At 38.7% G+C, this 24090-nt stretch overlaps 1 protein-coding gene across 1 annotated transcript in view; it reads left to right on the plus strand.

Moving 5' to 3' along the window:
* The first annotated feature begins 3643 nt into the window (after positions 1-3643).
* Positions 3644-24090, plus strand: part of Dhx15 (DEAH-box helicase 15) — a 51987-nt gene continuing 31540 nt past the window's right edge. The window contains exons 1-3 of the mRNA XM_004624531.3: positions 3644-3896; positions 9329-9755; positions 13839-14032. Coding sequence (XP_004624588.1) covers positions 3826-3896; positions 9329-9755; positions 13839-14032 — 692 coding nt within the window. The 5' untranslated portion in view covers positions 3644-3825. The remainder of the gene's footprint in view (positions 3897-9328; positions 9756-13838; positions 14033-24090) is intronic.

The raw sequence follows: 24090 nt of genomic DNA on the forward strand, positions 1-24090 counted from the left end.
CACGGCCCCCTGCCACACTGTGTTGTTTTGGAGCCAGCAAGGCAAAATCAATCTCCCCTCCTTCAACGTGTGGGTGTCAGGACTTAAGTCTCAGCAATGAGAAAGTGACGCACCTCCCAGTGTGTGTGGAATAAAGTGGAATGGGATGTATCCAGAAGCAGCAGCTTAGAGCTGTCTTCCTGGACACAATTCTATTGTGCATCTATTTCTTCGCCTGGAAGCCAGTCTAACTCATCACACCTAACTCAATGTTGCTATAAAAATACATTAAAATACTCCAGGAAACATGTCTGTTTCTTTAGTTTAGGCTGGGAGATACCTCTGGCATGAGTCCCTGACCTGGTTATCAGCATAAGACATTTTCTTCAGGTGACCTATGGCCAGGCCAGAGACCACATAAGTGATCAGAATGTTGTCTAGCAGGCAGAGTCAGAGTAGAGGAAACAATATTGACAACACTTCCACAAAGTGGTTCTTTACTGTGAAGATAATTAAGCGTGAAAACTTCTAATGTGGATCATTTAGACCTTGAACTCTGGCCCTTCCTCCCAGGAAGTGTGACCACCCAGACAGAATCAGAAAATTATTCTTTTAGATTCCAGGAAGGCCTCTGTCCTTTGGCCAATACGAGCTTTCTTTAGTCACTCGGGTTGCACACAACCTGTAAGTGGACTCTTTTGAGACACATCCTAGGCCTAAGGGGAAAGTCTTATTACCTTGTGTTACGGTTTGTATCTAGTTGCCCCTGCAAAGCCTCATGTAAGCTACGGAGCACACACTGCTGGAGGAGCAGGGAGCTGCTTGAGGGGCGGGGCCAGAGGACCAGGGCGGGGCCAGAGAGGTGCAAACCGTTAAACTGGCAGCGTGAGCTCTGCCCTTCCCCCCTACAGGCCAGCGGTCTCCCAGAGGTAGGAGCAGGTCATCCTGGCCACGGCGGCAGCCCAGGCTCTCCTCCAGACCCTACAGAGTGGGCAGCTGTTTCTGTGATTGAGGCCATCTCAGGCAGGGAGATGTTTGGAGAAGACAGAGGCACTGACCCTCTCTCCTGAGCAAATAAGGCTCTGAGGTCTTGCTATGAAATTCAGGCTGTTTTAAACTATGCAATCTCCAGTAACTGTGAGCCAAATAAACCTTTCCTTCCCTCATTTTGAGTGTTGGGTATTTATCCCAGCAACGAGGGAAGAGTAACTAATACACCTTAATTTCAGTTTTTCCTTTAGTGAATTTCCTACATATTTATGATAGCCTTATTCTCTTAGATTGCACACTTCTGTGGTTGAATGCTATCTTCCTGATTATTTCCCTATATTTTTAGTAACAGTAATCTTAAAACTGGGAACCTGGAGCCTGAGACTGGAATTATTGGAGGTGAAATCTGTATTTTTTTAAACATTAAAAAAAATCTTTTTATTTATTCATTTGGTACAGGGTCTCGCTACCCAGCCTGGACTTGTAGTGATCCTCCTATCTCAGCCTCCCCAGCGCTGGGATTACAAACGTGCACCACCACACCTGGTTTCAGTGGCCTGCATGGAGCACCTGGGGTTCCAGAGCCGGCACAATACGTGGTATTGGGGATTGAACCCGGGTCCTTGTGCTTGCCAGGCAGGCACTTAGATGGCTGCGCTATCTGCCAAGCCCCAAAAATCTAGATTTTGATTCTGTGGTCAATATTAACTGCCTGAGTGAACACGGGCATGACCTCGTGATCACATTCCTTCATTTGTAAAATAAGAAAGAAAATTAGCCAGGAACTCTTTTTTTAGGCACACAATTTAATGATTCTATATCATGAGTTCTGACAAAAGCCAATACATTGTTAGTGTACATTTATTTATTTATTGGTACCAGGGATTGAACTCAAGACCTTGTGCTTGCCAGGCAAGCACTTAATCCACTGACATATCTCCCTGGCCCTGCTGATGTACATTTATATGACGTAATACTATACTGAGTATTTTATAGGTTAAAAAAGATCACTTTATGTTGACTTTAGAATGTAGATTTGGTACAAAACTGCAAGTCCTGTCAGTGTTGTGAAGTTTCAGTTATGTTTGACCTTATTGAATGCAGTTCTGAGAATCTGCTAAGAGTATAAAGTATGATCTTCAGGGCAGCCAGAGACACAGCATGAAAGACAATGGTGGTGGGCCAGGTATGTAGAACAGAGCTGGCTTGGGCAAGGTCCTAGGTTCAGTCCCCAACCCAACAGAAAACCAAAACAAAACAAAAAAAATCCCTCTGCTTGGGTTAATACATAGATGATTTTTTATGCACTTTTTCAATGCAGCTGAGCAAGCAGATTGGTTCTAGAAGGAGGAACCCAAAGTCCTATTGATATATTAGAAATATATTTCCTAATCTGCCAACCTGTTGGACACTAGATGTGCCAAGTTGGTGTTTCCTGAAATCCAAGAGTGAATTCCAAGGGTCAATGGGGGGTAAAAATAGGAAAGGTTTATTGAAAGATAGCTCCTAAGAGACAAGATGGGGTCCCTAGTGGGTGGGCATGGAGGCCCTTTGTCAGGGGTAATTTATATAGCAAAGTCACAATGTGGGTCAAACTATAACCTATAGATTACAAGTATAGCTACCTAGTTAACAATTGACCCAATAGGGAAGTGGGTCACATAGCAAGGGTACATGGAAAGAACAAAGGCGTTTGAGGGAATCGATGGGTCCACATGCTTTGGTCACCCATCTGGGGGCCTGATGTCCATCTGGACGTACTAGGCCTGGTAGTGCTAATTACAGAATTCAGTTACTGTTTATCCTTTAGGGACGCATGTCGACCTGGCCACTGCATCTTTATCTTCAGGCCTAGCCTTCTCCAGATGCATCTCCAGCCACAATTCTGACGTCTTTATTTGTCACCGGCTTAAGAGCCCAGTCCCTCTCTGATTGTATATTAATTTCTAACTTAGCTGCCCGTAATATTATGGTTCATCTTGCCCCACCAACTTGCTATCACCTTAGATGGAGCCCTAACTAATGGCCGTATGATTTCTCCTCTCTTACCCTTCACATCCACATCTATAAAACACCCAGTGGAGTTATTCTAAGAATGAAAACAGAGGTGGACTAATCCTGAAAATCACAAGGCACACAGGAAAAAGTGTCCTGACCGCGAACTGTATTGCGGCCAGTGAAAACATCCATACCTTGGGTACATGTTTGTGCTGGGTAAAAAACAAGAGTAGAGTGCATCGTGACGCGTTTTTACACGTCCCGCTTCAGTCTTCCCATTGCATCTGAGTGTCTCCTGAAATGACTGCACTTTCCAGGTCTGGAGTTAGCTTCATTCCAGGGGCTCTGCCATTTAATAGTTACACGATCTTCCTGGGTTTCACAATCTCTCAGACTTCCCTACAGCCAGGGTAATAGGATTTCCTAAGCGACACGAAACTTTGTCAAGTTCCCGCTGCAAAAGGGGCAGGTGAGCCCGAAATGGAAGCGCGCAACCCGCAGGCTCAACCCTACCTCAGCCGCCGCTGAGACAGGCGCAACGTCCCGGAAAAGGGAGGAGGCCGACGGAGCCTAGTCTGGCCAATCAGGAGGCTGGTGGGTCTAGAATTCCCGCCTCTGGGCGACGTGCGCGCGCACAACGCACGCACGCACCGCACGCACGCTGCTGACGCGCGCGCGCGCAGGCCCAGCCCTCGTCGCTGCCGCCATTTTAGCTCCTGGTTCCGGCCGCACGGTGTGGGTTCTTGTAGCGGGAGGGGTGGGAGTCCCCCAGAGTTAAGTAGCTGTCGTCCGCTGTGCCCGTACAGCCGCCAGCTTGGTTTTTCTTCTTTTTCTACCTCCCGTTCAAAGAGTGCGAGTATGTCGAAGCGGCACCGGCTGGACCTGGGGGAGGATTACCCCTCCGGCAAGAAGCGTGCGGGGACCGATGGGTAAGCCAGGCCGGACGCGCGAGGCGGCGGCTCGGGCTTTGTTGCTCCTCTGGCGGAGAGCGAGCCGGAGCTGGCCTGGGCGAGCGGCTCCCGGAGTCCGAGCCTTTGTTTTCCTTTCGGCAGCCACGGATCGGGGAGAGAGGCGGGCCGATAGGGTCCGGCAAGGGCGTCAGGGATGCGCGCGGCGGGGCTGCCGCCTGGGCCTGTCGGGAGGGCGGAGAGGCCTCCGGCGAGCACGCGGACGCCGCCCGCGCCCGGCCGCGCCGGCTTGAGTCCCTGGCCGGTCGGGAGGGCGTGCGGCGCGCACCGCGTGGCCTCGGCGTCCGGCTGTGGCCTGAGCCCCGCGGGGCCGCGAGCCGGAGAGGACGCGGCCGCGTGTTCGCGCCCAAGGGCACCAGGCGCTGCCCGGCGGGAGCGCTGGGGAGGGAGGGGGTGTCTGGCTGCTCGGGCAGGGAAGGCGGGGGGCGGGAAGTGGGGCGGCGCGGGATCCTCGTGTGGGCTGGGGGCGGCGGGAGCCGAGCGAGTTCCCGGGGGAAGGGAGAGTGGCGGGCCGCCGGGAGAAAGGAAAACGTGGAGTATACCCGATGGGGCTGGAAGGCGGGCGTGGAGCCGCTGATTGAATGGTTCGGCGGGAGAGAGCGTGCCTCGGTCCATTCAAACATTTCAGAGTAGATGGTAGGCAAACTTCCGCTCTCGCGTGCTCTCCCGCCATCTCCTTTTATTTCCTGCTTTGGTTATTATAGAGGTTCCCGAGCATCCCCGGGGTGGGTGGGTGGGAGGCAGGCTCTCTTTGGAAGCTTTTACTGTCTCATTTCTTCTGTCATTTGAAATACAAAGATCCTTTACAAAGCGTTTTAATATTTGTGGCAAAATGATACTCGGGTGGAGGTTGAGGAACACTGAATACAGTTTCATGGTGTTCTAGATTTCTTTATTGGCCTTTCCCTAAAACTACAGAGGAATAGCAATTCATTTAAACATTTGTTAGCAAAGTCATTTTTTTCTCAGTGAACGAACAAAGTACTCCTAAAGTAGAGGTGGCTAAGTAATTAAGGCAGAAAAACAAAAAAACCCTCACAAGTCCTACCCATGTACTTTTGCATCATTTGATTTTATTGTGTTCTTGTGGAATACCTATTAGTGGAAGTATAAACCAGGATAGGATTACCTTTCCATGCCTTCCATTTATTTATTGTATGGAAGCAGGTTTATGCTATATTTCAGTTCTGTAGATTTTTAAATCTTAGAGTATTAGGCATTGTAATATATAAGACAGTCTTAGCTGCCTCCCCAATCCCCCAAATTAAAAATGTTAATATGAGTACTATCCTAGATCTTTAGAGCTGCAAACAACTTCTAGGAGAGTGTACACAGCCTACCAGGGGATGAGAAATACAGGCTAGAGTTCAGGTTGCTTCTACACGTTTTACACAGTTGATAGCAAATTCTAGAACACTGTTTTCATTTTTTACTCTTTAGTACACAGCCTAATACTGAATGGAGTCTTGACAGCCTGTTATTAATGATATTTATAAGAGGTTGGTACAGTAAGGAACGCTTAGTTCTTGATTTCTGTGAAGCAAAAAATTGCTTGTCTCAAAAGTCAGATTTTAACAAAGTACGCTGGAAGAGAGTTCGTTTATTGGCATTTGTGCACTGCTTAAAATGCTTTCCTTGGGATTAGTGGTCCCATAATACTTTTTTCTCTTGAAAATTACATGCTAGGTTTAAAAAACAGCTTTTTGGGTACATGATTAGCCTCATGAATCCCTTGGATAGTATTTGATGTTTGCCCGTGTGTCAAGGAGAGTTCATCTGTAGAATAATGACCAAGTCATAGAGAAGTTTTGGAGGGAAATTTTTAATGCTAATTTCTGTGTCATTTGAGTGCTGCTTCATAGGAGGTGATAATTATTTTAGCAGGTGTATTTTGTTAGGGGCAAAAGGCTTGTCACTTTAGTGAACTGGGGTGTCAGATACCACTGTCTGATGTCTCTCATTTCTAGAATGTGGAAGTAATTTGTGAAAGATTTCACCCATTCATGGACTTTATTTATTGTTTGCATATTTTAATTTTGGAGTTGAAGTTGAATTTGTGTTAAATGCTCTGCCTTCTTTCCGTAACCCACAAAATCTTCAATTCAAAATTAGTAAAATGACATTCACAGTGGGGTGTGGACAAGCTTGAAAGTAGAGACATTTTTCACATTGATGTTGTTCTTGATATTGTTAAAGAACTTTTCCTGTTGCATGAAAATGAAGCTAACATGTAAATATTAACATACACAGTACGTACTCTGAAGCAGACACTGGCCTGCAGGCTTTATATGAATGTATACATTATTGTAATAATCCTTTGTGGTGGATGAGATTAACCTGCCCCAGTGGAACACAAATGTCCATGTACAGAGATATAATGAAAATGGCAAATTTTTTGAAATCTTATATTCACAGTTTTGGAGTTCTCCAAATGTTCATTTTGTCACCTGTAAATCAGAGGGGCCTTTCAGTTTGTTTTATTTACATATTTTATGCAGATGTCATTCTAATGTTATCCTTCTCATTGGCTGCATAGTACTCCCATTTGTAAAGGTATGTCAGAACCAATATTGTTCATTAATGTTTCATTTTCTAGATGAAAAGTGTGAATATCCTTAGACACATTTACATCATTACAGTTAAGTTTTTCTGGAGGGTTAGGTTGCGAGAGTTGTGGTCAGTGATACACACCCGAATAGTTGGTATAATCTCGTTTTTTGGCAAGCTAAAATAAGAGGATTTTGAACTCAAAGTCAGCCTGAGCAGTGTAGGGCGATCCTGTTTGAAAGGAGAGTGCAAACTTGCGGTTGTAGTTCAGTGGTAAAATACTTGCCGAATATAGGTTCATTCTCCAGCACTGCCAAAGGGGAGACAGCAGAGAAAAAGTTACGTTTATTTAAAATGCATGCCATGATTTTCTATAGAAGTTTAATAGTATGCAGACTTGGAAAGTTTTAATGATGACCAATATTTGTTAGGTAATTCCAGTATATCAGACAGTACTTGAAGGACATTACAAATATTAAATCTTTCCAATGCTGTGCAAGACATTAATAGCCACATTTTCTAGATGTGGAAAGAAATACTGTGATACAGCGCACTTGAATTGAGCCAGGATTGAACTGAGCTGTACAGGAATTATGTGCTTGACAGCTGTGTCACATTGTCCCTACTGGTATTGGGACTTAAAATGACTGTAAAACACTGCTTTGCTACCTCTGCTCTTAGTGTGTTTTTAAAAGCACCTTAACTTAATATTTTAAGAACAAAACTTTCATGCCTTTAGACAAAACATGCACAAATCTAATATTGATGAAACACAGAGGGCTTGGTTTTTATCATCCATTCCCCATTAAAGGTAGACAGTTTGAATCATAGACAACATTTCTAGGTGATGAATTAGTTTTTCATTTCCTCCCTGTTACTTTATTTTAATAAATATTTTATTAACATTTTTCATTTTACAGATTAGTAAGTTGACATTTATGCTTTGCCTGTAGTTATTCATGTATTCTCTTTTATATCACAACTATTTTTATTCTTGGTTTATAGTTAATCTTAGTATTTTTTGAATGCATTCTTTACCTTCTGTGCTGTTTTGTGGGTTGGGTAGTTTTTTGGTTTTGTTTTGTTAGTAATGAAAAAGTGAATGACATGGGTCCCTGAAAGATACGTTCTTGGTACAGATAGTATTTTAGCACAGCAGAGCAGTATATAATACATGCTATGTAGTTTGTTCATCATCCTTCTCCCAGATACTAACTCATGAAAGGTTAAGTATCTCTTGATGCAGTGAACACTACGAACAAATTCTTAATCAGGCTAAACTTTTAAAAGTGCTTTTTAGTGTTAAGCACATTTCTTTACGATACCTACCATTGTGGCTACAGTTTTATTTTACTTTGATGAGTGTATTTTTATGTCCCCTATTGTAAACTGTGCCCCATTGGCATTTGGGGCAGTATAAATGCTCGCTTAGTTATTAAATGCTTTAGATTAGAAACAGGATGAGAAAAACACAGCAGATAGTTGGTATTGTTTTTGAAAGATCGACCAGGATTCTTTAATTAAAGTTCTGAGTTACACAATTTCATGTTAGGTTCTGTCTTTTCCTTAGCTTTTTTGGGGTTTTGATGGGATGAGACACTTCAGAACTGTAGCTAAATGAACACTGAGATAGAAGGAAAAATTGTGTAAAATGAAGCTTTTAAGCTATTAAACATTTTAAGGAGACATCAGATATGTGGTCGGTTTACCATTAATTGAAGCAGTCTAACTCAGTGTTGGGTTTAGCAGTTCAGCTATATTCTGCCAAGGCCAGTTAATGTTACCCAACTATGTCATTGTGGAGAATGGAATTTTTTCTCTGCTTTGATACTGATTCTTGGGACACAGGAAATTTGTTCTACTTTTATGTGTTACAATTAAGGTATAGTGGCCCAATGTTAGCTCCCTAAGTTGTTATACCTTGTGGCAGATTTATCTGCTATAAAAGTTATTCTGAGCTAAATTGGATTAGAATAAACATAGATTTTATTTCTAACACCAGGCCTTCAGAGGCCACCTTTAGTTGCAGCCTCCACCTCATACTATTTGTCAGTTTCCATAGTAAATATTGTTCTAAAATGAACCATTAGAGGGACTAAGTGTAAGTCTGGTAAAGGGCTTGTTTAACTTGCGTGAAGACTTGGGTTGCAGTCCCCAACTTTGAAAAAAAATATCAAAATTATTTTATTAGGGACTGTCTTACAAAGTAGAAATTGATCACTTAAACTTGACCTAATGGTTACCTGCATACTTTTAACACTTTAAATAAGTGTTCAGTACAGTTCACTTTTACTTCAGCTATATTTAATTTTATATAAGATATATCATTTTACAGTATATCTCCATTGCCTTTCTAGTAAGGTTAAAATGTAAAAGTAAACAGTGAAAAAAGTTTTATTTTTCCTTGTAAAAATTGATAAGCTGGAAAAAAATGAGAAAGCATTCACCTACAATTACGTAATTCATATTTGTATTACAAGACTGGTGAGAAAACATTTTATAAAAGCTGGAGGGATGATCTGGGGAAGATTGTGATACCAACCTATTTTGCTAACCTTTTCTTTGACTCTTGTCCAAGTGGGAATGCTTTTTTACTTGCAAGAGACTCAGTTCTTGTGTTACCTCACCTTATGTTAAAGGTTGCCTAAGAATTTTGAGGGAAAGGAGGAGAAAGATTTCATAGAGGAGCCTGGGTGGTACTTGATCATTGTATCTGATAGTTCGGTTGGCCATTTTGATTATATCAGTATTCATTAGGTTGACATTTATGTTCTTTGTGACTATTAATTCTGCTAAGAACATTTTGTGTAAAATTCAGAATCTGAATTCTAAATTTTTATTTCTAGGAAAGATCGGGATCGTGACCGGGATCGTGAAGATCGGTCTAAAGATCGGGACCGAGAACGTGATAGAGGAGATAGAGAGCGGGAGAGGGAAAAAGAAAAGGAGAAAGAATTGCGAGCTTCAACTAATGCTATGCTTATCAGTGCTGGATTACCACCTTTAAAAGCTTCCCATTCAGCTCACTCAACTCACTCTGCTCATTCAACACATTCTGCTCATTCAACACACACCGGACATGCAGGACACACATCACTTCCACAGTGCATTAATCCATTCACCAATTTACCCCACACTCCTCGCTATTACGATATTCTGAAGAAACGGCTTCAACTCCCTGTTTGGGAATACAAGGATAGGTTTACAGATATTCTGGTTAGACATCAGTCATTTGTATTGGTTGGCGAGACCGGGTCTGGTAAGACAACACAGGTGAGTTACTGTGTGCCATGGTACAGATTTTACTAATTTATGTAAATTGACTAGATGCTTATTTGACTCTGAAGGTCATTCCTATGATGTTTATCCTGTTGAATACCTTGAAGAATAGTTTCTTTAATGTTTAGCTTTTTTTTGTAGTGGCTCATTAAAAATCCTCTAAGGAGTAGCTGTCTTCCTGAACTTATAGAAGAAAATAGTAGTGCTGATTTGTTTCCCTGTTTCGTTACTTTAAATATGGTAGTAGTATTCCATCCGATTGGACTCTGGGACTGATCTTGTGGGGGCATAATAGTTTGTGTGCTAGTGGCTGGATGGAAAGAGATGAGCCATTGGGGGTAGTTTCTACTATTTGGGACTACAAGAATAATAACCTGTTCTTCCAAAAAGTATACCTATGATCTCTATCCATCTAGTTATGATCCCCTTCCCCATACATATAGAACTAAAAACTGTTAGTGTTTTGTTAATAAAGCATTTTAGGATATTTCTCAAACATGGATGAGACATATATTCGGTTTCTGTTGGAAGGAATCTAGACTTTCTAATAGTTTTGCATCTGCATACATATTTGTAGAAGTGGAAATTGGCCATACTGTCATTTGTGTTTATGATACATATAGCCACATAGCCATATATAGAGAGTATATCAGCTTACCTTTCAATAGGGTACATAAGCTGTTAGTTTGTACTCCTGAAACTTACATTTATAAACATAGGTGAAAAAATTATTTGTGTAATTTTTGTGTTTGAACCCTGAACTACAAGAAAAATTTCCTTTGATTACAAAATTTCCTGGGTATTAAGGAAAATTCAATGTAGTATTGAATTTAATAACTGCCCCTGTTATACAGAGAAAATTACTCATGTTGGTTTCCTATTGACTTATGTGGTGATATATCTATGATACATGTTTAGTGAGCATGTATTGTGAGCGTATATTGCATATACAATTTCTCTTTGAAGTCATATGTGCTACAGAGGAATCTGAGTATTTCAAGGAGACATTTTGAAAGCTACTATAGCAATGAAAATTGGAGGCTTTTATTACAGACTGAGCCTTAGTATTTTTTGTGTGGTATAGGGTTTCACCATGTAGATTGGACTCAGACTCGTAGTAGTTCATTCTCTTATTTTCAGCCTCCCAATTGCTGGGAATACAGGCATGTGCCATCACACCCTGTCTCAGTCACTCAGAGAGCCCTGGGGCTGGCACGGCCCGACCTCCATCTGGCTAAGCAGGCTCTTCAGTCCACTGAGCTATCTGGCTGGCCCTTAGTTTTTTTAAGTGAAAAAAAAAATACTTGATATTAGGAACATAATCTGTTATTTTTTTATACTTACGTCATTTTTTAAAAAGTTAAAAATGTATAAAAGGCAATGACAATTATTTCAACCCTTGACTAATGAGACTGGAGGTATAGATTGTATGGTATTAGCACCTGAGTACAGCCAGACACTGCACTTTTTAGAAGTTACATCATACTAAATATTTCCTAAAGTCTGCAAACAGCATAATGCATGTTTATAGATGTGCCAAGGCTCAGATTCATGAGAAGTTTGTAGAGATTTAGTGAATTGCGCCGGGTTACATTGTTTTAATAGATTTTTGTAAGTTTAGCATTAAAACTTTAGTCCTTTTATCTATATCCAGCATTATATTTATTTCATGTCAGTCTGATGTGGCCAGCCTTATTTCGGAGATTGCTGGTGATTATATTGATTAACATTTGGCCTTTTGGGGTTGCTATGTGATATGAATATTTAGGATTGCAGGGAGTTTGAGAAAATGATAAACAGCAAATTTCATCCATTTTTTTAATACTTGTGAAAATTTGACTCAAACCATGAAAAGTAGCAGCCAGATTTTTAGTTACATGTTTGTGACTCAAAACCATCCAAAGTCAAAAATTTTAACTTTGAAGACCACAGTAAAGACATTTTTTATTGCTACTTAATATGCATGCTGTACACATATGGTAGCCTCACGCTGATTCAGCCAAAGTGACAATGTCAATGGGTGCAAGAGTTTGGAGGAAGAAAAGTATTATGTCCTGTGGCTAGCATCTAGGGTGTATGAAGGGGCAGTGAGACTGGGGGTATAGATTGGTCCTTACTATATCTTACTGTCAATAGGAAAGTCATCAGGACTTTTAATTAGAGGAAATGATGGAATTTAATGCTTCGTGTTGTGAGTCTATGATACGTATATAGGAGATCATAGGTTTGTATTTTGTACAAGTCAGTGAGAAGGAAGTATCAGTGTCTCAAGAACTAGAGTCAAGATGTTAACTATTCATGATGGAAGAAATTAAAATTACTAGAAGAAAAATGAGAAATAACTTGCTTTGTAGTGTTTCTCTGAATAGGGGATTCAGTATTAGTTTTCATTTTATTTTTTTGTAATTTTTTTAGGGAGGGGTCTGCAGGATGTTCAGGGTCTCACTACTAAATCAGATGCGTAGTGATCCTCCTATTTACAGTCTCCCAAGAGCCAGGATTACAGATGCATGCCACCACACCCAGTCTCAATTGCTCTATCTCAGCTTACCTTGGGGGTGGGGCCGGCACAGCAGGCCCAGGGATTAAACCCCTGGTCCCTGTGTGTGCTTGCAGGTGCTTTAATCCATTGAGCTATTTGGCCAGCCTAATATCAGTTTTTAGACAGTTGGCCTCAACTGGAGAAAGGAAAAAAGGTGAAAGGAAATAGAAAACCTGATAACTGGCGTGAACAAGTCAGTAGTCTACATACAGTATCATTTCAGAGCCTGCTTTCTGTCTTAATCCCCTTTTCCTTAGACTTGACTGAGTGGTTTTCCAAATATTGTTTGGGAACCATTGAATGTCTCCCAAATCTAAAAATTCAGTTTGTATATTTCAAGCAGAATACAGTATTGCAACACATTGAAAACAAGAGAAGCCAGGTGTCTTCTGGTAAAAGCCAAACATTCAAGATTATAAAAATTCAAAACAGTCCACACTTAATAAAAGTTTTGGTTTGAAAAATTAACTTCTTATAGAAAGTTATGTTAATAAGATAGATTTTTATTAGGCATTACTATCTTAGCACTGTTAGGTTGCATTGTACACATGTAATACATTTATTAGTTGTTTGGCATCCTGTTATTTTTAAAGGGCTACTAAGTCCTAAGAGTCTGATAGTTGCTAAGCTAAGACCAAAACTTTAAAAAAAAAAATTTCTATTTATGTGGAGTGAATTTTAAAAAATTAACATTTTTTGCTTTAAGTCTGAAATAACTTAAAATGTAATGAGGCAGCATCCAACATCCTTTATCAGTTATAACTAGAAATACAGCAAGTCCTGCATGCTTCTTAGAGAATTAGTCACTTTTGATGGAGAAAATGGCAGTGGGTTCCTATGTAATGTGGTAGAATTTGTTATTCCTAATGCTTTTCCATTGTAGTCTTAATAAAATGAGAATCAGTTACTGCGGGTCACAGTGAAGAAATTTATTGTTAGTATGACAGTCAACTTGAGCTTTGGGCTTTCTTCTCCCCTTTTCTCTTGGTTTATCGTTCAGTAAAGTGCTGCTTTTCCAAGTCTTATAGAATTTGAGACGAGAAATGAGTAATTACTGGCTTAAGATGTTGCTAAAGTGTTGTCAAGGGAAGAAGAATGGAAGCACAAGAGTTAATGTGCTAAGAGATTGTTTTGCTGTCCTACAAACCAGATTTGAGTTAGACTAGCTCAGGGGCATGCAATTTCTGTGTTTACTTAACATTTTTTCAAATTACATGTATGTTTTAAACCTATACTTTTCTTAGAATTTTTTTTTTCTTAGAATGTTTTTGGTAGTTAATATTTGTTTTAAGTTGTATTTTTCATTGCATGATGATGGGACAGTTAACTGTTTTACATACTGAGCAAAACCTCATGCAACCCTGCCCACTTAGTGAAATCATTCCATGAGTGTCATATGTGACCCCTCTTTGATTAAGTTAAAAATAATTTTGTCATTTTCTTCAACTTTATTTTCCATAATTGGAATGAGATCATTACTTTGTGTTAACAGTTACGCAGAATGGAACTAAATTTAATGTAAAATTATTTGACAGATTCCACAGTGGTGCGTGGAGTACATGCGTTCATTACCTGGACCCAAGAGAGGAGTTGCCTGTACCCAGCCCAGGAGAGTGGCTGCAATGAGTGTGGCTCAGAGAGTTGCTGATGAAATGGATGTGATGTTGGGACAGGAGGTTGGTTACTCCATTCGATTTGAAGACTGCAGTAGTGCAAAAACTATTCTTAAGTAAGTGATGAAGTAAATGTTTCGTATATAATTTTCTACTGCTAGTTAAGGAACTTTTAGTAGTGGTAGCTCAAGTACCCACATTTAGAATATAATAGTCCATAGTAGACCTTAGACATTCCAGATGACTTAATATGGGTTTGATTTTTTTTTTTTTTTGATAACAAGTACACATAGCTGTTTAGCAGAAACTGAGTTTCAAAGGTCACGTTTTAGTTTCTTGGTGCTGTGTCTCAGGCGAAATGTTGCTAGTGTTGTGAAGTGTGACTTTTAATAGCACACTCTGGTATCTGAAAAGTAAAGATATTTTAGTAAAAGCTACTTTTAGAATTATGTGTGGACTATGATATTAATTTGTGGTTGAGGGGACTTCTAGTGTTACGGAGATTTGCTGTGCATATATAAGGAGCTGAAAGGAGGAGTCTTTCATTCTTTGATAAACTGTTGGAGTCCCCTTGAAGTCCTGTTCTTCTCTGGCTGTGGGGCACGTGCATATGAGTTTCTACCATCGTAATTTATCATTTTTTTTTTTTTTTAAATCTTCACTTTATAGTTGTCTTCTGTATATGTAGTGATATATGTTGCACGGTCATTCTTTTGAAAAAGTTAGGTTTTGTTACCTTTGCCTATTTGTATTTACGTGACATTGAAGTCGTTTTGAAAAATGATTTCTTTGTTGTGATGCAATTTCCCTGAGGTGGTTTGAAGGTGTTCCGAGTAAAATGTTATATGAGCAGTGACATGAGTCTGATGGAAAACTAATACAGCTGCCCTGTTGTGGAGTAAATGAGACTTGTCTCATTTATTTTATAGAAATTCAGATGTAAATAGTATGATGAACTTTTCATGTATTTATCACCCACCTCCTGTGCCCTTCTTTTTTCATAATTATCTCAATATTTTCCTTGTCATAAAATATCTGACATGTTTTCACAGTGCATCAGAATTTTGTTGGTAAGTTGAAGTTGAGTCCAGAGAACGGAAAATTGAGATGTGAGAAAATTAGCATTAGAGCTGTGTGTAATAGGAAATAGAGGAAGGGTAGGCTTTCAACAATGTGTAAGTGAAACATTTTGATTCAATGTATAGGGAGTGACTAGTAACATAAATAGACGTGAAGCGACATTATGAAGATTTTTGAAATTATGAGAATTTCTTGTGGAGGAATTTTAAGTAAATTTCGGTTATTTCAGACAGATAAATATTTTGGCATTCCTGCTAGAATCAGATAAGCTAGGGACAAACCTAGTTTTGTTATTATTAATATTAATACTTTTTTTGTCTTTTGAGATAGGGTATCAGTATGCAGTTTAGGCTGGCCTTGAGCTTACTTTGTAGCCCAGGCTGGTCTCTTAACTTGATCCTCCTGCCTTCAGTCTCCTAAATGCTAGGATTACAGGTATGAGCCACCATGCCAGGAGGTTTTTTTTTTTGTTGTTGTTGTTACAGTAAGTTCTGGGGATATAGCTCAGTGGCACAGCATCTACCTGATAAGCGCAATGTCCTGAGTTTGATTTCTAGTACCAAAAGAAAAAAAAAAGCTACCTTAAATTTTAAAAATTGAGTGTAGCTCTTTGCAACGTAATAGGAAGAGAACTAGTGGTAGTTTTGTTGATAGGAATACCTTGTTAAAAAAGTATATTATGGGCCTTAGGTATAGTTTATATAGTCCTGTATTAACTCATAGTGAAAATCTAGATGTTAAAAACAGCTGAGGCTTTTACTTATTCTCAAGGTGTTATATAGTTAATTGTGTAGGAAAAAAATTGCCATCAGCAGACTTATTTTTGGTCTAGTATAGCGTAAATAAGAGAACTAACTTCTGAAAACTCCTCTTAAAGCCATGGTTTGAGGCTACTTTAGTTAAACCAGGGTAGCTTTGTAGTGGCCCTGTGCAAATGAAGGGCCTAATGATAATTTCTGCAGGGCTGGCAAGATAGCTCAGCAGACTAAGCGCCTGCTAGGCAAGTGCAGGGACCGGGGTTTGATCCCCAGCACCATGCTGCACTGGCCCCCCACCCTCGGGCATGCTGAGCAGGCCACCAAGACTGGGTGTGGTGGCGCATGCCTGTAATCCCAGCACTGGGGAGGCTGAAAACAGGAAGATCACTGTGAGTCTGAGCTGTGTAGTGAGACCCTGTACCAAGTATTTAAAAAAAAAAAAAAAAGTTTCTTCAGTGCTGGTGATACATAAATTCTAGGTCTGGTATTAAACTAATTTCAAAGGAGTGGCTCTAGTATGAGTTAAGGCATTCTGTTAGTCTAGTCTTAATGGTTCTCAATTCCCAGGGATGTGTGGCCAAATATAGTACTGTCAGATGGTAGTCCTTCCCCTGTTTTTGAAGCATTCCTTTTAAAGTATGTGTATTTTTCTGTTGCTGTCTTTAAATTGAAATGATGAAAAACAGTGAGTTAAGGAAGAAAAAACTAATTAGTAAAAGATAATGTTACTGATTTGTTAATCAGTACCAAATCTTAATTCATTTTGATGAAAGTAAGAGAATGCATTCATGACATCAATGTCTAGCACTTTTTCAGTGAATTTTAAAAAGCAGTTTGTAGTTGAGGATGTGAAATTTTTAAATTCATTTTTCAGTGTATGAGCTGACAATTTTTAGGGAAGAAAATATAATGTTATATCTATGGAAAAACAACGTTTGTAGTGGTTAGTTTGGTAACTATTTTCATTATTATTTAAGGTTATATACTTGGTGTTTCATTGCCAGGCTGCAGAACTAAGATATTTTGATATCGAGTGAGTCCAGTATAGCAAGTACCACACGTTTAATTGGCTTTCTATATAGTGCTAGGAATAGTGTCTTCTCATTGCTGAGACAAAGTACCGAATAAAGTAAATTTAATGATGTTCCTCATAAAAGAAATTAAATGTACATTTTCTTATTGAGTTTAGGCTTTTGAAACAATGTTGGCATTTATATGAGAGAATAACTTGATTCAATTCAGATTGGAAGAGAGAAGTTGAATTTTTAAGTCAGAAAGCCTGACTTGAACCAAGTTGTTAATAAATTTTGGGGATACAGAGCAAGTGTATTTTAAGTACATTTGACAGTTTTTTCTTCTGACTCCTCTCTTTACCTTCCTGCTTTCCCTGTTTCCTTCCCTCTTTTCCCCTCAGTATACTGGATTTTTTTTTTTTTTTTTTTTTTTTTTTTTTGTATGGGGAATAGTTGAAACAGGGTCTCACTTTCTGAGTCAGGCTGGTTTTGAACTCAGTATGTAGTCCAGGCTGGCTTCAACTCTGGTGATCTCCTGGCTCACCCTCCTGAGGGTACCACACTAGTACTTGGAATTGAACCCAAGGCAGGATTTGCATATACTGAATAAACTCTGTCACTGAGCTACATCCTCAGCCCTTTAAAGTGTTGACAGGATCTTACTGTGCTGTTTCTCAGGCTGTCCTCAATTTTGTGATCCTTTTGCCTTAGCCTGTCAAGTAGCTGGGGTTACATAGGATAGCATTTTTTAAAACCTTTTTTTCCTGAAGGGATTAATTAGAACTTGGGGAAGAAACTCTTGTCTGTCCTTTGGTGTACTCCCACCCCAATTCGTAGAGAACCCAGTGTCTCATGCATGCTATGAAAAGAGCTGTACAACTGACCTAAATCATCAGCCTCAGTCTGTATTTTCTTTCAGCATCTGACTTTGTAAGTCAGCACAATTTATAAGATGATATACAGATGATCAAAAATAGGTTTTTTAGTCTTTTTTGCCTAATTGGACCATAAACACTGGGTACAGGGCTTTGTTTGTTATCTGTATAATTGCTTTTTGCACAGAACTTTTTTTGTTCTTTAAGTTGGAGGAAGCTAAAGGGACAACAGTGTGATATTTGTCACTACAGTGGATTTCTGGTAAATAGCATACTCATGAAAAAGGGTTATTCATGTAGAGACATTTCCTCCGATTTTGCTAAAACTTCTTTTGGCAAAGTGTAGGCTATTCTGATAGAGTAATGTAGTGGGTAATGTACTTAAGTTGCCTTCTTTGGAATATCAGATTCACTTCAGTTTTGGACTCTTTAACAAGGATGACAGTCCCAGTATAGGATAGTTTATAAAAAGAAAGTGTTGTAGTTTTTAAGAGGACAGGTGTTCTGTAAGACTGTGTTATTCTGAGATGCTTATCTGGTGCACAGTTTGAGAGCAAGCTTCTAGGGAAAAAAACAAAATGGAGAAATGAGAACATGGTTGAACTCTTATTGAGTGGCAGAAATGAATAGTCTTGGTTGTGATAAATAGCCCCTTGTAAAGCTTGATGGAGACAAGTTTTGAACAAACCAACCAAAAACATGCTTTTCCATATAATCTTGTCATAAATAATGTAGGATATTTTTAACCTCATTAAAAAAAGGCCAAAGTTTGGGCCCAAAAGTATCGAACAAATATGAACCAGACACAAATACTGTTACAGTAAGAAACTGGATGATAGAGAACTTTATAGCTGACACGGGGAATTAGCAGGTTCTGCTATCGTGGATTCTTTGGGTACCCTAGAAGCAGACTGAAGTAGTAGTTGTACGAGATACATGTAGAGATTCCAGAGTGAGTATCCAGGAAGGCACTATCATTTAGAAATAGACTTGACAAGAACTAAAATAAAGTGCAGTAGATTCCAGAATACGCCTTATAGAGTAACAGTTCTGAGTTGTGAACGTGGGATCTATGTGCAATGAGTACTACTCTACAATAAGGATAAGATTGAAGCATTAATAGATGAATGTATCTTGAGACCATAATATTAAGTGAAATAAATCAGACACAAGCTTAATTAAATGATACATGGTTTTTCTTCCATAAGAAATCCAAAATGTAAGAAAGAGCAAAATAAAGTATAACAGGAAGCAGGGAACTAGGTTTCAGATGAGGAGAACATACTTTTACAAATGAAGGTGGAACAGGAGGGTTGGAATAGGTATGATGAAAAGAATTACAACATGTTACATACATGTAAATAGCTCCCTATGGTGAATGTGATCATTATGTACTGCAGATGTGTACCAGTTTAAAAAGAAAAAAACAGTCCTGAGTTCTGTTCTAGCTATGCTGTTGAATGTCTTGGCTGTGTTAACTAACCTTTTTGTACCTACTGCTCTTTTAGAAGGTAAGACTAATAGTACCTCAGGGTTATTTTTAACTGTTACATAGCTCTGTACAACTTTAGAGAAATTTCTGACTCTTAAATTAGTATTGCTTTAGTCAACAGTGCAAACTGTTGCTGCTAATAGTGGCAGTAGATTTCCAGTTTAGACAGTACAGAATCTTATTGACCAGCCAACCTAGTTAGAAACAGACTTGTAAGAGCACTTTGGTAAAGTTTCTTTTAGCACTAATGAGTTATAATTGAGGAAGATTAGCTTTAATTAAACCTTGACATTATTGGTCACTATGGAGTGAGTGAATCCAAGTATTCTGATTTGAAGATAAGGGATCAAAATAGATGTACTCTTTAGACATTAATCATATAAACCAATTTACTGAACATCTCTTCTACAGACTTTTAATTCAAATATAGGAGTTAAGCTGAATAGAATTTTATTGGCTTTTGCTAATTCATGGGAAACTAATTTGATTTTGTACTTAAATTACATTTGACTTTTGTGTTTATACCTAATCATTCACAAAGGATTAATTGTAAAGGCTATTCTATGCAGTGCCAGTATCTTAGAAAACATTCAGCAGAGCCCATATATTTATGTTAACTTTCTGTAAATGCTATTGGGGGGGGGACAGTATTTCCTTTGTTTAAAATATTCTTGGTTGGCTTTATTTTTCGTTTCTTTTATTTGATTAGGTATCTAAATCTGAAATACACAATCAAGTTTAGCTCTTTGCCAAAACAGTTAATATATTTTGGGCCGTATTCAACATTTCAACATGTACATCTTAAAAATGTGTTTTGAGCTTGTTTTTGCCTAGCTGTGTTAGGACATAAAAACATAGATTAAATATTCAAAATACTGTGTATTTCCTTTTTCATATGACCTGTTACATCTTAATAGTTCTCATTTTATGTAGTAAGAGCTTGTAAGTGCTTTTGGGTTGTAATAAGATCAGTGTTGGCTCCAATAATGTAATGTTGCTAAGAATATATCAAGTTAAACGAACATGTGTAGATCCTGGAAAGAAATTTATGATTTATGATTTACTATTGAAATGCTCAACTACCTGGAACAGCTGTGGAGTACTATGAAAGACAGTAATATAAGTTGTGTTTACATCATTAAGAGCATATATTTAATTTAACAAAAGGGGATACAGATGAATGTCCATTTTGTATCTGTGTATTCAAAGTGGTTAGGATAGATACATAGTTACATTCTCTTAATGAACAGAGGGATTTGTTCTAATAGTGTTTGTAAATAGGATATCATGTCTGCATCCTGTACAGCAGTTAACCACCAGGAAGAATGTATGCAATGTGTTAATTATTGAAACTGTCCTACCAGTTTGGTTTGAAACTGTCTCATTGCTAAAAAAAAAAAAGAGCATATTTGTTTTTTGTGAGACATAAGGTTTTTTTTAAACCATTTGAGCCAGTTTAGCATATTTTCAGTGAACTGTTTCATCTGTTGGCTGTTGGGCCTATTTGTACACTTTAAGACTATATATTATCTAAAGTAGGCTTATTTACCTGTACTATGGTTTATATATAGGCTATTCACAGGAGATCTTAATATTAAACAGATGTCATAGGCTTTCTGAAATGCAAAAGAACTAATTTGGTAAAGTTTTAAAAACACAGACCTGGGTCAGGGAGATAGCTCCGTGGAATAAGTGCTTACCTGGCAAGCGCGAGGGCCTGAGTTCGATCCCTGATTCCGCCCAAAAAAAAAAAAAAAAATCACAGACCTTTTCCAATCTAAGAATTATCTCACATGTGGTAGTTTTTTTGTGTATGACTTTTCCATGTTTTTCAAAGATTTAATTATTTCATGTTACGTATCATTACCTTGATTCAACTAGTGAAGACAGAAAATGTACTAAAGCATGATCTGTACAGGAAGCATTAGCTGAAGGATTTATGGGGTATGTCAAGTCAGTTAAGGTAGCATGGAGTTCTATTTTTCACCTTGTTTACGTTTTACAAATGGACTGTTAGAGACGTTGAAGTTATTATCCCAGTTCATACACCAGTAGGACTTAACTCCACGTTTGTCTTACAAGTTGTACTTTCTTAACTGCTGCATATTCTTTATCCTTATTCTTCATTGCTTCATGCAATTCTGTATTGCTAAAACTTCCTAGAAACTAAGGAGAGCAGTTTGCCCTTCTGTCTCTGTCTTCATGTGGCTTCCCTTGTGTCTCACATTACCTTCTTTTCCTAATGGGTGCCTAGTTGGGTTGGGGAATAACCTAAATCCAAGATGAACACATTTTAAGTTTTTAACTATCTAAAATCCCTTTTTGAATGAGGCTACATTCAAGGTTTCTTCTTCTTTTTTTTTTTTTTCTTTTTTTCCCATAATTTTATTGATAAACAGCAATGAGACAGTTTCAGATCAAATTGGTAGGATAGTTTCAATAATTAACACATTGCATACATTCTTCCTGGTGGTTAATCGCTGTACAAGATGCGGACATGATATCCTATTTACAAACACCATTAGAACAAATCCCTCTATTCATTAAGAGAATGTAACTGTATATCTATCCTAACCATTTTGAATACACAGATACAAGATGGACATTCATCTGTATACCCGTTTTTTTTGTTAAGTTCCATTATTTGAATAATATAGGTGTTACCAATGAGACAGTACATTCAAGATTTTTAAGGGTGAGAACTTGGTCTGGTCCTCCCTTTGGTATTTTTTTGTGGTAATATGTACAGATACAGTTTTTTTGTTTGTTTTGTTTTTTCAAGTGTTTGTGAAGATGGTGTTAGTACAGAAGAAACCCAAATTAAGAATCCATACTGCACTACTGCCTATTACCTACTTTTAGTAAACCAGACTGATTTTAAGCGTTTTAAAAAATTGTTTCGTTACTAGGGAAGTAGCACATTTGAGTATTTCCAAAGTTTAAAATGCTGTGTTTAAACTTGGCTAAACATAGCAAACTTCACAAATAAATGATGGTGCATAGATAAGTGATATGGATCTGAGTGATAAATTAATATTGAGGGAACATTAGGAGTTAAATCTGGAAGTCAGTGCCTGAGTTTAGTTGACCATTTACCAGTAACTATGAGGTAGTTATTAAAGCATGACAAATAATTCCTTTAACCATTTTCTTAAATGTATTTAGTACAGAGTCTCACTACGCAGCTCTGACTCATAGTGATCCTCCTATTTTCTGCTTCCCCAGCACATCGGTCTCAGTGGCTGGCTCAGTGCACCCAGGGACGGGGCTGGTGCGGGCATAGTGCAGGGGCTCAAACCCTGGTCCCTGCACTTGCTACTAAACAGGTGCTTAGTCCACTGATCTATGTCGCTGGCACTCCATTAGCCATTTTGTGATACAGAAATTTCTCTTACAAAAATGTGAAAGAATACTGTTTGTTCATTGCCTCTGCATTGTTGTGGTTGTTTGAAGCTTGAGTGTGAGGAGCAAAAATGTCAAAGAGAGTGACTTTTTAGTAAGTTTTCAAGTTAATGTCTAGTGTTGTAAACTTTGTGACTTTTTAATGTCTGAAATTGAAGTATATCTTAAAATCTGAGGAGGTCTTTTAATTTGTGGCAGTTTGGAGGTATCATTCTCTGCAAATGCCTGCTTTTGATTCATGTACATTTTGAATAAGCAGTGTGAATGGTTGGGATTATGAATACTGAATTTATTTGCTAATTAAATGCCTTGAAAACCATAGTGTTTCCAAGCAGAGCCAGGGAACCTTACCACCTGCCTGCTGTATCTGAGCTATAAAGATGGTGATGGGAAATAATGCCTTCAAAAATATTGCATCAAGATTCCCTGTTGAGTAGTTGTGGTGTATTCAGAAAGGCTGACAGGGAGTAGTGAGCTATAGACAAATAGTATTTGAGCAAACAGTAACCACTCCACTTCTTTTTTTTTAAATGTGCAAAGCCATAAACAATCCTGGTGAAGATAAGGAAGATAGGTACAAATGGGATATGTTTTGCTGGTGGGATAATGTGCAGTAGGATTGCCTGTCTAATGCCAGTAAAACACAGATACTAACATACCTCCTCACATAGATTAGAGAAATAGCAACACATCTAGAGTAGTTATCTCAGTTATACTTGTTACTCGTTGCTGGGACAAAATAACACCCAAAATTAAGGAAGGGAAGGTTTACGTAGCTCACAGTTGGTGGAGGTTTCAGGCCATATTTTGCTGGCTCCAAGGCAGAGTAGCACATGGCAGAAGGCAGCTGTTCCTGGAGGTGGGAAACAGCAAAAAGCAAAGGGATTGGCAGCAGCTGCACCTTCTAGCCAGCCTCTCTCCTTTCCTTACATTATAAGCAGGCTACCCTGGGGTGGGGTGTAGAATCAGTGTCCATGCATACGATGAGGATACTTACAAAGAGCGAACCCTGGCTCCCTGCTGATTCACTTAATTAAACTTAAATTTCTCAAGTTGACACAGTGTATCAGCCAATACAGTAGTGAGGCTGAACCTTTTAGAGAACAGTGCCCAAACTACAGCCCAAATCCCTCTTATTTATTGCAAAGTACCAAAACTGCAATCAAACCTGAATACTCAAGCTTCAGATTAGAAAAAACCCCCTCTGATTTCATAAACATCTTTTGTCTTGAAAGAGAAACAACACATGCCATAGATTCACCACCACTGATATAGAGGCTGTGGTATCCCAGGTTTATGCACTATGCTGGACTGTTGTTAAGGTGTTTCTTGTCATAATTAGCATTTTAAAAAATCTTTCATGGTCTTAAATAATCATGCAGTGACTCCACATGTACTTAACACTGTACCCTAGAGATTGTTCTGAACAGTAAACTAAGGTTGCTTTGAGTTTTTTTTTTTTTCAAAGTTTTATTGATAAACAGCAATGAGACAGTTTCAAATCAAATCGGAAGTACAGTTTCAACAAATAATACACTGCATATATTCTTCTTA

The sequence above is a fragment of the Octodon degus genome, unplaced genomic scaffold (assembly GCF_000260255.1).
Source record: "Octodon degus isolate 3935 unplaced genomic scaffold, OctDeg1.0 scaffold00006, whole genome shotgun sequence".
Taxonomy (NCBI): domain Eukaryota; kingdom Metazoa; phylum Chordata; class Mammalia; order Rodentia; family Octodontidae; genus Octodon; species Octodon degus.